This window comes from Papio anubis, chromosome 5 (genome assembly GCF_008728515.1).
Source record: "Papio anubis isolate 15944 chromosome 5, Panubis1.0, whole genome shotgun sequence".
Classification (NCBI taxonomy): Eukaryota; Metazoa; Chordata; class Mammalia; order Primates; family Cercopithecidae; genus Papio; species Papio anubis.
This window is the reverse complement of record NC_044980.1, coordinates 48,812,417-48,830,936: the sequence shown is the minus strand read 5'-3', so window position 1 is coordinate 48,830,936 and position 18,520 is coordinate 48,812,417. Positions and strand designations below refer to the sequence as shown.

General features: G+C 38.5%; 1 protein-coding gene across 3 annotated transcripts in view; it reads left to right on the top strand.

The window, feature by feature from the left end:
• The window catches only part of ARL15 (ADP ribosylation factor like GTPase 15), a 394,521-nt gene that overhangs the window by 52,664 nt on the left and 323,337 nt on the right, over nt 1-18,520 (top strand). The window contains exon 1 of one of the 3 annotated variants that reach the window (XM_021939362.2): nt 17,151-17,761. The exons of 1 other annotated variant lie outside the window; for it this stretch is intronic. In XM_021939362.2, coding sequence (XP_021795054.1) covers nt 17,582-17,761 — 180 coding nt within the window. In that variant the 5' untranslated portion in view covers nt 17,151-17,581. Of the gene's footprint in view, nt 1-17,150; nt 17,762-18,520 lie in introns of those variants that run through there. One more of the 3 variants, XM_017959531.3, reaches the window with a different exon arrangement.

Below are 18,520 nucleotides of genomic sequence, written 5' to 3'. Positions count from 1 at the left end.
TAGAGAGAAATTTGGCCCAGTTTATCTTTGCAGCTCAGGTCAGAAGTCAAACGTTGGCTTCCTTAGGGGTGTGTTCCTCTTTGGTGAACTGTTGGCTTTGATCCGTCTGCTGAGCTTGGGTTTTGGGTTTTATATATCTCCTTGCAGAGATCTTTCATCTCCTTGGTTAAGTGTATTTCTAGGTATTTTATTTTTTGTAGTTACTGTAAAACGGGTTGAGGTTTCGATTTGACTTTCAGCTTGGTCGCTTTTTGTGTATAGCAGTGCTACTGATTTGTGTAAACTGATTTGGTAAATTGAGACCTTACTGAATTCACTTATCGTTGGCAGAGATAGTCTGACATCCTCTTTTCTAACTTGGGTTCCCTTTATTTCTTTCATTTGCTTGATTGCCCTGGCTAGGACTTCCAGTACTATGTTTAGCAGAAGTGGTGAAAGTGAGCTTCCTTGTCTTGTTCCAGTTCTTAGGAGGAATTCTTTCAACTTTTCCCCATTCAGTATGATGTTGGCTGTGGGTTTGTCATATATGGATGGATTTTATTATTTTGAGGTATGTTCCATCTATGCCTAGTTTGTTGAAGGTTTTTATCATAAAGGGATGCCGGATTTTATTGAATGCTTTTTCTGTGTCTGTTGAGATGATCATATGTTTTTTTAAAAACAATGTTTATGTGATGAATTACATTTATTGACTTGAATATGTTGAACCATCCCTGCATCCCTGGGATGAACCCTGCCTTGATCGTGGTGAATTGTCTGTTTGATGTGCTGTTGGATTTTGTTTGCTAGTATTTTGTTGAGGTTTTTTGTATCTATGTTCATCAGGGAAATTGATCTGTAGTTTTCTTTTTTTTTAACATCCTTTCCTGCTTTTGCTGTTAGAGTAATACTGGCTTCACAGACTGAGTTAGAGAGGATTCCGTCTTTCTCAGTCTTTTGGAATAGTTTCAGTACGGTTGGCACCAATTTTTCTTGAATGTCTGGTAGAATTCAGCTGTGAATCTGCCTGGTCCTGTGATTATGTTGTTGGCTTTTTTTTTTTTTTTAATAACTGATTTGATCTTACTGTGCATATTGTTCTGTTCAGGGTTTCTATTTCTTCCTGATTCAAGCTAGGAGGGTCATATGTTTCCAGGAATCTATCCATTACTTCTAAATTTTCTAGTGTGTATGCATGGGGTGTTCATAGTAGTCTCAAACGATCTCTTGTATTTCTGTGGTGTCAGTGGTAATGTCTCCGTTTTCATTTCTAATTGAACTAATTTGAACCTTCTCTCTTCTTTTTCTTGGTTTGTGTAGCTACTGGTCTATCAGTTTTATCTTTTAAGAGAACCAACTTTTTGTTTTATTAATCTTTTGTGTTTCAGTTTCATTTAGGTCTGCTCTGATCTTTGTTATTTTTTTTTCCTTCTGCTAGCTTTGGGTTTGGTTTTTTGTTTTTTCTCTAGTTCCTTGAAGTGTGATGTTAGGTTGTCAATTTGTGAACTTTCAGACTTGTTGATGTTGGCATTTAGTGCTATAAACTTTCCTCTTAGCACTTTCCTCTTGCTGTATCCCAGAGGTTTTGAAAACTTGTGTCACTATTATTTATCTCGAAGAATTTTTAAATTTCCATCTTGATTTGTTAACCCCAAAATCATTCAGGAGGATATTAATTTCCATGTATTTGTGTAGTTTTGAGGGTTTGGAAGTAATTTTATACAATATTTTAAAATATTTCATTCATGAAACAAAGTTTTGACTGTTTTAGACTACAGCCCATCACATGAGTTCAACTGTGGAATTTTCCACGTGTGGTATCATGTTAGCGCTCAAAAAGTTTTGGATTTTGGAGCATTTCAGATTTTGGATTTTCCAATTAGGTGTGCTCAACCTGTTGTTTATACTTCCACCAGCTTAGTAAGAGAGAGACTATCCTTTTCTTCACCTCCTTATCTCAACTCTAGATGTTATAATTTAAAGTGAGACGAAACAAAATGTTCACTACCTAAGATAAAGTATCTTGTGGATTTATCGAGTTAATAGTAAGTAATTGTTAATTTGCATCTTTTACTACCAGTGAATTAAAATTTTTTATGTTTATAGGGTGATTTGTATGTTTTAAACATTCTCCTTTGTTTCTGGCACTTTCCTTTTAAACTTCCCTTTCCAGCCTTTAAAACAAAGAGTAATTGCAAGATTAAAAAAAAAAAAATGACGTGGAGTAGAGTTTGGAACATTCTCTAAACTAATTATATGTGTGTTCATTTCAGTAACTAGCTTTTCCTGGGAACATAAGTTCCTGGAATTGAAGGATTGGAGTAATGAAAAAACAAGGTTACAAGGTCATGCCTATAATTGGCCAAGGTGGTTAGCTGTACTCTGTCCCATGTTTCCAGATCTTGTCTCTAAACAGGCATGATAGAAAAACATTCAGATCACAACGGGACTGGAGTAAGGATTTAAATTGCTCTAATGCAAAAATCAACCTTCACTAATATGATTTGCAAATCCTAAGTTCCTATTAAACTTTATGTAAACAATTTTGTGATAACATTTATCCCCTGCCCCTCTCCCCTGTTGATCTTTTCTGGATGAGGAAAGCAAGGCTGTGCCAGCCACATAACTCGTGTAAGCACACACTTAACAGTGCTTATGTCTCCATCTTCAGGTCAAACCACTTTACGAAGGGCCTACTACATGCCAGACACTAGACAAGGTGCTAGGGAATTGAAAGGATCCTTTTCATAAAAGCATCATGAGGGTCTTTGTGATTTAGAACTCTCGTACTAAAAGAAACTATGCCTTTACTCCTGTCAAGTTCTTTATGACTTATGTATTAAGATTAGTCATAAAAGAAAATACAGACCACAGACTATTGCTCTGGTTGGTCCTCAAATTCATTTAGTGGTGACAGAGCCCCTAGAAGTTTTAGCATTCTTCCTGTGATACCTCAAAATGTTAAAAAAATAAGCTTCAAGTAGCTAATGTATAATTTTGTCATAGTCAGACTCCTTATATAATAAAGGGTTGTGTAGACAAGCTATATAGCAAGTACCCAAGGTTACAAAATGTGAGTGCATCATGAAATTGACAACAATCTTCTTAACTATTCTCCTGTGTTAGCTGACAAAGGATCTTCATTATCTGATTTTGGGTAGTGGAATGACTGTTCAAGTCACAGAGAATCAGTGATCCACGGAAACAGTTTGAAGAGCCTTCTTTTAATGTGCAAAAGATTTTCTTAATTTTGAAAGAAAATTTGTGCAGAATAGAGTCCAGTTTTTCTGGCTCTATTTCATCACTCCCCAGCTCCTATCTTAAAGTGCTCCCATGTCTTAAGAAACTTGTTAGTGATCTTCAAAGACTGCCAAAATTTGTGGAAGTTCTTTTAGTTTAGGAAAATAATCTCACTGGTTTCTTAACCTTATGTAAGTACTTATAATGTATCATCTGGGCTGGGCATGGTGGCTAATGCCTGTTATCCCAGCACTTTGGGAGGCCAGGGCGGGAGGGTTGCTTGAGCGCAGGAGTTTGAGACCAGCCTGGGCAAGATGGCAAATCCAATCTCTTTTAAAAATAGGAAAATTAGCTGGACCTGGTGGTGTGCACCTGTAGTCCCAACTACTTGGGAGGCTGAGGTGGGAGGATCACCTGAGCTCCGAGGTCGATGCTGCAGGGATCTGTGATCATGCCATTGCACTCCAGCCTGGGTGACAGAGTGAGACCCTGTCTCAAAAAAAAATCTGATCCCTTAAGTCAATTACATAAGTAACTGTAACCTTAAAATTAACCTATTTCCAGTTTTCTCTTGAGGCTTGGTAGGGAACCCACTTGTGTTTGAATTCAGTGAGTGTAGATTTTCATTTGGTGGTACTTTGTTTTTATCAGTTCTTCAATCTTCCTAACCTCTACTCACAGCTCCCTGGGCTGGTGTTGATTACATGGGGTTACATGTTGATTACTTGGGCTACTCTTGGTGCCCTGTGGAAGTGGTATGACCCAGCTTCATAATCCATTATTTGAAGAACATGAGCCCCTTTAAATTTTCAGGCCCAAGAGAGGCATTGGAATGAAATAGCAGTCATGCCACTCCTCTTGAAGCCACTTGCTATTTGACCGCTATGCTGACTGATGCCAAGAAGCCATAAAATGCCATATACCCTATAGTTCAACAATGTGTAGCCAATAATCAGTGTTATTTTTGTAAGACAATGAGAATTCCTGGTGAACAATGATTGTAATTGTCCCCTCTCCTGCTTCTTGCTTTTTAAAAAATACTTGACCTCTCAGTCAGGCATAGTGGCTTATGCCTGTAATCCCAGCACTTTGGGAGGCTGAGGCGGGTGGATCGCCTAAGCTCAGGAGTTTGCAACCAGCCTGGGCAACACGGCAAAACCCTGTCTCTACAAAAAATAAAAAAAATTAGCCAGGCATGGTGGCGCGCGCCTTTGTGGTCCCAGCTACTCAGAAGGCTGAGGTGAAAGGATTGCTTGAGCCCAGGAGGCAGAGGTTGCAGTGAGCCGAGATTGGGCCACTGCACTGCGGCCTGGGTGACAGGGTGAGACCTTGTCTCCAAAAAAACAAAACAAAACAAACTTGTTCTCTCTTGTTTTCTCTGGAGCACCCCCAAGGCAACTTGGAAGTGTCCCTGGCTGCAGTCTTCAGCCTTGGCCCAAATAAACTCTATATGTTAATTTTGCCTCAGCTGCTTCCTTTTAGACATCATTTTGACCAATCCTGATGGACCCTCATCCTGTGACATGAAGCCTGCTGGTGGTTAAAGTGGTGAGAGAAATCTTGTCCTTTGTTAAATGCATGGTATCTTTATTAAAGACTTGTTCGCTGAAACTTCAGAACGTCCAGGGAGCAAAAGCATAGATGAACTTCTAAGCAGCAAGTGTTTTCCTTTTAAAAAGAACAAAATAAGTACTAAAACCTGGACTTCAGAACTTTCTTGATGCTGTTTTGCAACAGAAAGGTTTGAAGAAATGAACTGGATTGCACAAGGTGACTTAATGAGGCAGTCTCTTCCATAAAGAAAATTTACCTTAGATCCACATTCCTTTTACCTGGAGTGATGTCGAGATCCTTTTACTAAATGTTAAATGCATTCAGGAGTTTCCTAACACATTGCCACCTGCTTAGTTTGGTTTCTGATGTCTGCCTGATGACTCATAGACAGTCTCTCTGGTTACTGTAAGGTCTGTAGCCCTTTGATCCTATCTGCGTGTTGCTGATAGTGTGGAGTATCATTTCTTGTGTTCAATAGGGAAAAATTGAGAGAATTATAAATTAGTCTTTTTCATTTATTCATTAAACAGTTGCTTGAGGTGGTCCTCTGCTTCACTGGTTGTCAACTTTGATTGACTATGGGAATCCTATGGGCAGCAAAAGGCCAATATCTAGGTCTCACCCCAGGGATTCTGATGTGCTAATTGGTTTGTGGTGTGGCCTAGCATTGGGATTTTTTAATGTCCTCCAGGGTGATTCTATTGTGCAGATAAGGCTTGAGAACCACTGCTGTAAAGCTGATGGTGTTCTTAATTGGGGACATTTCATGCTTACCTTATTAAACTACAGGTGTTCTTAAACAGGACAGTGTGGTAGATACTGAGGAAGATAAAATCTACTTGTTGGAGCCTTATTCTTGGAGATTCTGAATCAGTAGGTTTGAGGTCTTTAGGAATAGCTCCTTAGGTGGCAGTTCTGATGACATCCCTTTGTGAGACACAAATACAGAATAACCATTTAAATAAACTTTAGAAATCTAGTAAGGGTACAGATAAGATGCCAGTACAGTTTATCAGCAGCTTCCGTTTTCTGCCATCTCTGGGTGCTGCAGTGGAAATACCATATTACAAACTGTTGCTGTTGACTAATGCTAATATTCAATTACTTTTTTAAAAGCCTAGCTTTTCTTAATTTAATTGTTTGTGGAAAAACATACTCAACAAACAAGAGTAGGAAAATTAAATGAAAATACCTAGATGTTTGTCAAAAGCCTACAGACGTATCTCTTTCTTTGCATTAAAGTTCAGAGCATGCGTAAGAGTTGTTTGGCCACCTTAGAATTTTGCAGTGTGTGTTTTATCATAAAAAGTGTTAGCCAGTAATTAAAGCTTTACATCATTGTTTCCTTCGCTTCTTCGTTCTTACCTAAATTAGGGGAGGGGCTTTCAAGTGAATCACTTTCTAAGCCTCTGTGCAAATTAGCAGTGTTGTGTTTTCTTCAGCTTTTCCAAGCCATGCTTAATAATTAGGAAGATAGGCTGATTTAATTTAATATAAAATTTGATTGAAAGCATTTGAAGGTAGATTACTAAATATAGTAAAACTATATTTAGTTAAATAAGGTTAACCTGTCACTGTTAGGAGGTGGACCTTGCTTTTTATAACTTCTTTCAGAGAGTGAATTGTGTTTCAGATAGACTAAAATGGTGACCCTAGTGACCTTCGTTGTGCCTACTTGTAAGTCTAGATCTCTCCAGAGCTGGGTTGTTCTGGGATCAGAAGATGTGGGATTTCCAGTTCATTTCACAGCCAACATGGTTCTCCCTCCAGGCTGCCCCCAGGACCTGTGGACTCTGCTCGTCTTCAACAGCCCTTTGTTACCAGCTCTTGGTGTTCTTTTTGATCCCGTCCCTACTACCCATGTCCCTGTATTTCTCCCTCTTTCCACTGTCATGTCTCTCATCAAGACCACCAAAATCATAGACCTTCATCTCTTAGCGACCTTCATTTCTCCTCCTCAGAACTTACTGAACCTTGTTCTTCCCACTTCAGAGACTGCAAAATCAGGTATTTGCTTCTCCAACTTTAACTCAACTTGCTTCTCATCATCATGCTGATTTTGAAAATCTGATCTCTTCCCTGTTCTCCAATTCTGTCAGCCTCACCCACACCTGCTGCTTTTATTTCCCTGCTCAGCCAGAAGCCCTGTGATATGGTTTGGGTGTTTGTCCCCCCAATCTCATGTTGAGGTGTGGTTCCTGGTGCCGAAGGTGGGGCCTGGTAGGGGTGATTGGATCGTAGGGGTGGATTTCTCATGGTTGATTTGGTGCTATCCTCTTGGTGCCGTCCTCATGATAGTGAGTTCTCAGGAGATCTGGTTGTTTAAAGGTGTGTGGTGCCTCCCTCGACCCCCACCTCTTGCTCCCACTCCCACCATGTGACGGAACTGCTCCCTACTAGCCTTCTGCCATGATTGTAAACTTCCTAAGACCTCACCAGAAACAGATACCAGTGCCGTGCTTCCTGTAAAGCCTGCAGAACCGTACAGGAAGAAAACTCTTTGCTTATAAATTACCCAAACTCAGGTATTTCTTGATAGCAATGCAAAAATGGCCTGACACACCCTGTGACCAGTCATTGAATATATTCTCCACAGGACTCTTGAAATGCAATCCCAGGCACAGCCACTCTAACTCAGTTTTTCTCCTGGCAGGCTGCCAATTGCTGTGTGCTAAAGCCCTGTTGGCTGGCTTTGATACTGATTAATGACTTACAAGCTCTCCTGGCTCCTCTGTCGTGCCTTAGGAATTCTGTGTATTCCTTAGACAACTAGGGATTGATTTCCTTCTTTTCTTCTACAGCTGTTAAAGATTTTTTTTTTTTTTTTCATCTTAACCACAACCACACTTCTCCTTTCTTACTCTCAGAAATGACCTCATGAACTCCTTCACCCAGAAACTAGAGACAGGAATTCTTGCACTTTTCCTCTCCTTCCAGTGTTTCTGTATATTGTTACCTCTCTCTCTCCTTCCTTATTCCCAAGGTTAATTGGTTACCTCTGCTCTTCCCGTTCCCTTCTGAACTTTTTTCTGTTACCTTCACTTCCTCTTATATCTTCTTTTGTCTTTCCTTCTTCATTGACTCAAGTGTCTTCTATTCTGAAAAATACCTTCTCTGCTCTATTTCCCTGCCATTGCACATTTGACTCTTCCTTCTCTTTACTGATGGACTTTCTAAAAGAGAAGTACATCGCCAGTTCTACCTCCACTTCTTTTTTTTAGCCAACTGCAACTGGGTCATAGTTGGACTGTACTACCTCAGCTCAACTAATTTTATATGCATCCACTTCTTCTCAGCCCCCATCCTGTCTACCAAGTTACGACACTACTGATGTTTTTCCTTTGGCTTCCACAATACGCTATCCTAATTTTTCTTCTGATTTTTGGGTTGCTCTTCTGTTGCTCTCCTTCTGTCTCCTCCACTGGCTTCTTTTTCGTCACTGATTCTTTTTAAAAATTTTTTATTATTATTATTTTTTTTAGAGACGGGGTCTCACGGCATTGCCCATGTTGATCTCGAACTCCTGGGCTCAAGTGATTCTCCCTCCTCGGCTTCCCAAAGTGCTGGGATTACAGACGTGAGCTACCACACCTAGCCATCAGTCTCATTTTTTAAGTATTACCAGTCTCCCAGTGTTCCATGCTTGGCCTTTTTCTCTTCTTCTGACTTGAGGAGTGAATTCATCTATTCCCATGACTTGCTTCCTCTGAATACTCATTCGTTCAACATATATACAGCTAGCACCAAGCACTAGCAATTCAGAGATGAGCAAGACAAACTCATTCAGCAAATATTTAAAGAACACCTAGTATGTCTAAGACATTGCTCTGATGAGCTAGACAAAATTCTTGCCTTCATGGAACTTACATTCTAGTAGAGAAGACCTACTATTAGCAAATAAGTAAATGAAAGGATGTCAGATGATGGTAAGGGCTCTGGTGATTAATAAGGCAGTGAGAAAAAAGAGTGTATGGGATGGGAGTCAGAGAAATTTATTTCCCTGTAAGAGAAGAAGCTATAGGAGTAAGCCATGCAGACAGTGGAGGGAAGTCCTTTCTAGGCAGAGGAGACAGTATTGTAAAGATCCTGAATCAGAGCAACCTTGGTTAGTCAGTGAACAGTCAGGAGGCCAAGAATGGTTGCAGGAGAGTGAGCCTGAGAAAGAGAAGATGGAGATGGGTAAGGTTGGTGGTGGGTGGGATAGGATGGTGAAGAGAGATGGTCTTGTTGGTCATGGTAAAAGACAGTTTTGTTGGTTTGACTTTGATTCGGAGTGAGACAACCCTCATGACCTCTCAAAACCCAATTATTTCCCAAATGCTCCATCTTCAGAAACCATCACTCTGGGGGTTGGAGCTTCAACATATACATTTGGGGGAAGATACAATTTAGTTCATAGCAGGTTACTAGAAGCCCTCCATTTTTGATGGTGTATTAAGAATCTGGTCTTTACCATCAGCTTGCTTCCCTTTATTGTTTTTATCTTTTTTTTTTTTTAATCAAATGTGCCCTCATGTTTCAGAGACCTTCCAAAGCTAGGAATTTTTGTCTTCCGTGCTGTAAAAAGCTCCATCATCTTTTTCTCCTTCACATTCACCAAGTCTCCCCATTCATGGAAGTTGCTCTGCTGTTGTTAGGTTTTTATTATTTCATTTTTTTTTTCTGTGACTTGAGGTTTTCATTTTTATAACTGCCCAACCTGACAAGCATTTGTCCATAAATTAATATGTTATATTGAGTAAGGATGTTCTATACACATCAAAAATATGCTGCTAATGTGATATTTGTTTCTCTCATAGACTCACCTGTTTCATTTTTCAGATTTTGAAGGGGAATTTTTGGCTGAATTTAAAAAAATATGAGAGGACTCTTAATGGTACCTCACAATGTGCCTTTGTTTCTAAACATGTTCAGGTTTTTTTTTTTTTTTTTTTCTCTTTCTTTCCTCCCATTCTTTGTGTTTTGGAGTTTGAAAACAGGGTTTGCAGAGGAAATGGGACAGTGACATTTTGGTTTTTGTTTTGAAGTTGTTGAGTTTAGCAGAGTATGCGTTCATAGGGTGTGAATTGCAGGATGTAGTTCTGGGGTCCTCCCTACCAGCCGACCCCACATCAAGGTTATTCTGGGAAGCCTTATCCAAAGCCGACTATAAAATATGGAGCTGAACATTGTCAAAAGGCTAAACAGGAAACAGATATAAATAACTATTCAATCTTAATTCAGTCCTACCTACTTTCTCACACATATTTTATAATGTGTTTTAAAAAACAATTTCCTTCAAAAAAAAAAAAAAAAAAAAAAACACCTTTAACTCCTTAATTTCTAGGTTACTTTTAATAGGAAATTCTTCACCTTCATGACTATCCAGTGGCATCATCCCTTTGGCAGGGGGAAAATTACACTTAATATCCAAGATACAAAAGAAATTTTTGGAGAAAACAAAAATGCAAATTATTTTAATTTGAATTATTTATCTTAGAGCTTTTATCAGGTGCATTTATACAGTCTTTGCTGATAAGGAGCTATAAATCTAATAACTGTAGTATTTCTCAACCTTTTCATCATTATACTTCCCTGACCATCCTGGTCTTTTTAGACATTTTTTTCTTAATCATCCTCTCCCTTATGATATTTTAATACCACAGAGATACTGTGTATATGTTTTATGTACTGTGTGTATATACGCTTTGTATATAAAAAGAGGTTTTGCCTCCCAAGCAGGAGGTGGTAAGTACCTAAGCTTGATGGAAACATGTGAATAAAAGAAAAGTTACCTGAACTTGGTGATGGTCGCAGGGATAGAGAGAGAGAAGGGGGCAGTTTCAAAACATATGTAAGAGATAAAAGCCTTGTCTGTGTATCATGTATGTTGAGTCAGAGAGAAGGAGGAGTGGTGAGGTAGATTCCCCGACTCTGGCTGGGTGCCGGGGATGGTGGTGGGCATGAGGTGCTGTGAAGTGGGATAGAGAATTTGGGAGGAGGAACATGTTTGGGGGAGGTTAGTTTTGGACATGTTGAGTTTGAGGCATCCATGGGATGTCCATGTGGCTTTGTACAACACATAGTTTCTATGAGAGTCTAAAGCTTGGGGGATAGGTTGGGGCTATAGAGCAAGAGCTTTGGGAGTGTCTTCTGAAATGTAGGGAGTGGGCAAGTTCGTCGGAGGGATCGTGTAGATGAGAATAGCTTCATGTTAATGAAAAGAAAACCCAGAATAAGGGAGCATAGAAGAGATTGTAGACCCTTATTTGTGAAGTTCACCTTGAGGGAAATATTTTAATTTGACAGAGAAAAAGAAAAGGAGGAAGAAGGGAAGGCAGTTTTGTTTAAAAAAAAAAAAGTGAGTGAAGATATTTATAGACTTTCTAGGACACACCTAATGTTTCTGGGACATTGTTATGATTTAAAGGATTAAGTCTTGGAAATCTATCAGTGACACTTCCCCTGAGTGGATATACAATGAAGAGCTGACGAAGGGGTGCAGTGTTGATAACTCTTTGACCTATTTTAATTATCACATCAAATGGATTCAATATTATCAGAAAGGGGCTTATCATAGAATTATGATGGACTTCAGAAGTCCACACCCTAGGCCAGGCGCAGTGGCTCGTGCCCGTAATCTCAGCACTCTGGAAGGCCGAGGTGGGTGGATCACTTGAGGTCAGGAGTTTGAGACCAGCCTGGCCAATGTGGTGAAACCTCAGCTCTACTATAAATACAAAAATTAGCTGGACATGGTGGCGAATGTCTGTAATCCCAGCTACTTGGGAGGCTGAGGCAGGAGAATCACGTGAACTCAGGAGGCGGAGGTTGCAGTAAGCTGAGATTGCGCCAGTGCATGCTAGCCTGGACAACAGAGCAAAACTCCATCTCAAAAAAAAAAAAAAAAAAAAAAGTCCACATCCTCATTTCACAGAGCAAGAGTGCTCAGGACCCAGGGAGCATTTCTGAACTTGCCTGAAGTTACATCATAGCCAGTTAGCAGTAGCACCAGTTGGTACCTGATTCCAGATCACCAGGCTTCTGTTTTGTTCTTTTGTTAATATATCAGATTGTCTCTTTTAAGAGATTTAAAAAATTAGAATTCTGTTAATTCAAAAAGTGTCTGCTCATTTAACCTGAAAGGAGTTTTTAAAATTTTTCACTTAGTCTGATTTCTGCCCAGTTGAATAAGGCAAGCAAGGTGTGACTATTTGTTTGACACATACTATTCCATAGATTTTCTTTTGCATAATTCCTGCTAAGATTCAGTGGTTATTAGTTACAAATCCAGAATTACTAATTTCTTATGAATATTATAAAACATTCTTAAAGATTTCTTTTAGAGCTTATCTTAGAGAAGTAAGATAAAGGAATAGAACACTATCATAAAATTAAATTTATAAAGATAGTGGGAGGGAAGACTGAAGTTAATGCAGGCAGTCCCAAATATAATTATACCCAGACAGAAGAATATTCCTCTCCTGCTGAGTTGATTCTGGTTCCATAAAGAAAATTTACTTGGGATCATTATTAGAGTATTTTCTTCATTTTAGAAATAGCACACATTGAAAATTAATATTGATATTAATAACATTAAAATTATACTTTTAATATCAAAAATTTCAAATTTAAAAATGCTGAAAAAAACAGCAGTGCTATAATTTTTAATAAATGCTGATGATTAACCTTCTTTTTTTTTATGGTTACCTTTTTCTTTGTTTACTTGATGTGTAGAATTAGGGAAATCATTAATGGTAATAATGATGGGGAGGGACAGTGCTGGAGAGAGGCAGATAGTGTCCGCCTTGGACTCAATTTCCAGAGCCTGGTAGAATGGCCTTTCTATCAAATTGCATTTCTGATTTGAAAGCCCATTACTTTATATTTAAAACAGAAAGTTACGATATTGCTGCCTGTCTAGATGATTCTTTAGCTTGACCTTTATTGTGTTTGATTTTGTGATTTCACCTTTTTTTCCCCTTTTTCAGAAAAACTTTTGGGTGTATATAGGAGAGAATTCCTTCCCGTGTTTTAGGGAGTGGTATTAAAATACATTTATTTTGTTCAGTAGTTCCGTTCCATATTTCCTACAGATAAAGACCCTTTCTGTGTGATTGTGAGATTTTGAGTTTGAGTGTGCTTTCTCTAATGGTATTTGACATGAAAAACTTCATAAAATTCACGAAGCTACTTAATACACAGGTCTGTGAAGCACATTAGTTTGTCAGTTATTTTATACACTCGTTTACTAATATGAACAGGTAGTGGGTGTTTCTCCTTTGTAAACTATTTTGTACATTATTAGATATGGATGAAATCTAGAATTTTTGCTTATAGGGATGCTATTTTAGGGACTTCTTATAGAATGATAAAATTGTATTGCTGAAGGAAATGTTCATATTATTACTTAATCTGGTTTTGTCATTTTATGGAAACAGGCCCAGAGAGGGAAGATGACTTGTCTAAGATCTAAGAATTAGAGATTTGTGCATAACTGCTGGGATACTTGCTCTTTGATCTTTGCTCAAATTCCAGCCCATACTTGCTCAGTCCTAACTTTGAGCTTCTTTAGAGATTAGGTCCGAATCTCTCATCCTTACATCTTGGACAGGGCGGCAAGAGTCACTTACAAAACTTTGTGTGAAATCTCTAGATCTTAAATGTCTGTGACAAATTTTAAGAAATTGTGTGTCAAGAAAAATACTTTAGAGGCCAATGGGCCACATGTTTTGGATATCAAGATATTTCACACAAAATTTGTTTTCTAGCTTCTTTTCAAAAATCAGAATTGGGAGGATGTATTCATGAGTGACTGCTGCCCCCTTTGGTTTGGACTCGTTCCTTCAGGTTCATTACATGGTCATCAATAACCACTTCCTTGGTCCCTACTTTGTTTTGTCTGGACTGTAAGCATTTGAATTTTTAGTGTTATAAGAAAACTTAATACTTTGCTATCAGTCACCACCTACATGTGTTTCTATCTGTGCTACAACTTATTAAAAGCCTTTTTTCCATAGCCTCCATTTTGGAGGGGGGGATTTCAACTGGTGCCTAGACTAGCAAGGATTTGTTTATAACACAGTCTGTGCAGATGAGGAGAATACAAAGGGTGGATAATTTCAGCTTGTCAGCTTGAATATGTTATATTTATACAAATAACAGGCTTTTGAGTTTTCCTAGATTACATCTCTTTACAAAAGGCTGTAATCAAGGTTTAGCAGCATATTTTCAGGAATTCTTTGGTGCGTATTTTCCCAAAAGATATTACCAGGACAGTTTCATGACACTAATAATAGTTTTATAGAAATGATTTGTCATATTGTTTTTAATGGCCTGCCACCTGCTTTTAAAATCTTTTTGAATCTGCCTATTCCTAAGCAGGTAATAATATTCTATTATTGTTGATACTTGGAGATGTAATCTTCAAATAATTAAATGATTCAAACGTTGTAGCGATGTTTACAGGAGGATGTTTTTCATACTGTGACAGGCAGTCACATTTTTAGGTTAGTAAGATTGTGTACATCTAGGGATTGGTATTCAGAGCTTGATTTATATTCTCTATATTGAAAAGGTATGAGCAAAGAGTTTTTTTTTCCTTTGTGAATTTTGCAATTTTAATTTCATTTGGAATGCTCTAAGGAGGTGTGTTCATTATAATTTTTGGTTGCAGCCCCAAACTGCAAACTGACCTAGGAAAAAAAGGGGTAAGTGCAGCTTTAGGCAGTTCTGACACGAGCGACATCATTTAGCTGACTTGCTTACCTTACCCCCTTTTCAGGTCCGCCTCATTCTATGCTGTCTCCGTCTTCAGACAAGGCTTCCCTTCCTGCTGGCAAGATGGCTGCCGAGAGCTCTGCGTTTGCATTCTGGCCTCTCGGCAACACTTCCAAGAAAATATATTTGTTCCCAGTAGTTTCAACAGAAGCCTTATTCTAGAGTCTCATTTCCTCTGATTGCCTTGGCTTAGGTTATGTGTCCTATTCATGAACAGACCCTGTGACCAGGAGGGTGTATGAGACCATAATTGGCCAGGCCCACACCCATGCTCATCTTCGGAGTTTGAGGTTGCTCATCCTGGCCCAAACCACGTGGACTGAGTGGGAGCAATTGGTCCCCTAGGACCAATCAAGGCACTGTTGAAGAAGAAGGGTATAGAAGGCCTTTACCTATACAGGATTGTAAAAATACTTCCCTATATATTCCCTAAATACTTGTTATTATTGCTGTTACCATTATTACTTTACCATTTAGCCCTTCAAACCATCTGGATTTAACATGTAAATTATAACTTAATTATGTGTGTGTGTGTGTGTACAGGTTAAAAGTAATGCAGGAGAAGAGGAGGGGCACATAGGTCCCTCAGGAGGCATTGCTGGGCCATCTTGCTAATCGGGATAGGTAAGGACATCCGGAATTGGGGTATTTACCCAGACTATGTGCAGTGTTTGACTAGGCCATTTAGCCCGATTTCTGTCTTTGTATGTGGCTCAGGCTATAGGTGAGGCTATTCCTTTATACTTCTGTCAAGTCCTTTATGACTTAGATATTAAGATTAGTCTTAAAAGAAATACAGATTCAAAATTATTGTTCTAGTTGGTCCTCAAACTCAGTGGATGACAGAACCCCCAGAAGTTACGGCATTCTTTCTGCAACATCCTGAAATCTTGAAAGAGGAGAACATTTGATATGACTTTTTGTCAATTTCAAGATGTGCTCATGTTTTTTAAACCTTAGGTGGTTGCTACATATCTTGTCTACACATGCCTATTATATAAGGAATTGGATTTAACATGGAATTATATAATTAGTTATTTTAAGATGACCCACTCTAATGAGTCATAACAAAAAATTGAATTATGTTTAATTTATTCTACTTAAGAAGGCAGCAAATTATTTAATAAGCACTATTATTTTACCTTTCATTGAGAGAGTATTATTTGAGAAGCACATTAAAAATCATGTGGTCTTGGAAAAAAAGAACCTATGAAGTGACTATAATTATCTTCATTCTATAGGTAAAGAAATAAAAGACAAAAGGGCTGAGTATATTACATTTTAGAAAGAATATTCTTATGTAGAGTGGTCTATTTCCTTATGATTCTGAATAATAATGACATACAGGGTGATCTTTTTACTACCACAACCATTGGATGAATTATATTTAGATTACTCTGGTAATCTAGATTAGGGATTTTTTAGATATTAGATTTTTTAAGGTAATCTAGGTTACCAGGGTAATCTAAATATAATTCTGGTACTGGTTGTTCTCCTGGCTTATTATTTTTTCTTTTTTTTATGGACAGAACAGTATAAACATATGCAGGCTTATTTTTAGTAAAATAGTTAAGAATTGGGACTTTGATTAAGTGTCGTTATATAGTATTAAGTGTCATTAATAATTCAGAAGTTTGGAGACTTTGTTAAAATGATTGTTTATTTATTGTCAGATTACTGATGGGATGTGAGTAATTTCAGAACTCATTTGGTACCATATCTAACTAGTACCAATTGAGTGTTTTTTATCTGAAGTGCGTGGGATCAGAAGTGTTTTGGCTTTTGGATTTTTGCAGATACTTTAACTGTTTGAGCATCCCCAATTCAAAAATTGGAAATCTGAAAACCTTCAACGCTTTCTTTGAGCATCATGTTAATGCTCACAAAATTTTGGATTTTGGAGCATTTCAGATTTCAGAGCATTGTGGATTTTGGATTAGGGATCTTCAACCTGTACTTTGAGAGGATTTCAAATCATGAGAAGGGTCCTTATTGTGAAGGCCAGTCTTTCACATGTTCACCCAGTTTTTTGACTGCCTGGCACAATGCTAGGCATTGAGGATTTGATGGTGAACCAGAAACTTCCTAGTCTAGATGGCAGGGAGTGGGAATGGTGTTGGTAAACTCATAAATGAACACTTGCAATACAGTATGTTAGGCAACACAATCTTTTAGGTGTTGTGAAAAGGACCTAAGTAGGTTTCTGTGCAAGCGTGGATCAAGGATACTTGATGTACCTCACAGTGGGACTTTTGATCCTTTTTAATTTTGCAAGTGTCCCCACTCTACCTGCATGTATGCTCAGACATGTGCTTGTGGAAAATATTTTATAATTTGAAGTAAATTAAAATTTTGATGATTTAATGACACCTTTTGAGCTAATTGATAACTTGAATATTACAAAGCAAAAAAAATTATTGGTGATTTTTTTTTTTTTTTTGAGATGGAGTCTCGCTCTGTTGCCCAGACTGTAGTGCAGTGGTGCGATCTTGGCTCACTGCAAGCTCTGCCTCCCGGGTTCACACCATTCTCCTGCCTCAGCCTCCCGAGTAGCTGGGACTACAAGCCACCTTGCCTGGCTAGTTTTTTGTATTTTTAGTAGAGACGGGGTTTCACCGTGTTAGCCAGGATGATTTCCATCTCCTGACTGTGTGATCCACCTGCCTCGGCCTCCCAAAGTGCTGGGATTACAGGCGTGAACCAGCGCGCCAGGCCTGTGATATGTTAGAATTAAGTTCTACTCTCCAGAGAACAACAGCTCAAACAAGTTGGAAAGTTATTTCTGTCTCAGGGAAACATACTTGCAGGTAAATAGTCTAGGGCTAGTGTGGGGATTCCTAACCTTCCAGGACCCAGCCTCCTATCTTGTCGCTTCACTATCTGCAACTGTAGCTTAAACATCATTGTCCAAAATGGTTATTTGAGCTAAAGCCATCACTTCCACATTTTAGACAGTAGAAAGGAAGAAGAGCAAAAAATATGCCCCCATTCTTTAAGGAAACATTCTAGAATTTAACCTCTTTTTGTCCTCATATTTCAGAACATAGACATGTGGTCACACTTAACTACAAGTGAGGCTGGAAAACACATAAGCCTATGTACCCAGTTCTCTTACTACAAAGGAGAGGAGAATATATATTGGGGAACCCCTGGAAGCCTCTTCTACAGGGACACAGACTCCCTTATGCCAATCCAGAGAAACCAAAGATTTATTGAGCATTTCTTTCAGGTGATTCTTTACTCACATAAATCTTAAGTGTATCATCTTAGCTACACTAACATTTGGGGGGTGGAAAAGAGTCCTTTCCAACTGATTCATACCATTATTTTACTGCGGAAGAGATACCTGAACTATATACTTCAGATGCCATTTTTAAAATCTGATGCCTAGGATAATAGGGTTAGTTACTTTTCCAGAAAAAAAAAAAAAAAAAAGGCATTCATAAAAGGCTTTTCTCTTGTCATTGCCCCAAGGTAAGTCAATTTCCTATCTGTTAATAGTTGTACAGCTAGTCTGTCTTTTTCAGATGTTATAAATTGACCTAAATGTTGTTTCCACCATGGAGGGTGCTAGAGGATGGAGTCAAACACCTTTGATTGTAGAGTCAGAGGGCCTCATCTGAGTCTTGATTCTGTCATTCACCAACTGCTGTATTACTTAGAAGAGTCATTGATGGTTTCATTCCCCATCAATGACTATAAAAGTGGCACCTTGGTATTTTGCCTCAGGATGATTGCTATGGATTGGATTAGAAAACTCTAACTTGAATGTCAAAATGAGTTAGTTCATTTCATCTCTCTCTTTGCCAGTCAAAACATCAGGCCCCAAACCTTTGACAGAGTCAGTCTACCCTGGGTCAAGCGTTCCTGTTTCTGAGCATACCTTTTTAGCTCATGAAATGTGTTGATTACATTCTTTATTACAACAACCTGATCTGTTTCCTTGGCGAGTGATTTGAAAAACACTTTTCATTTAACCTTTACTCAA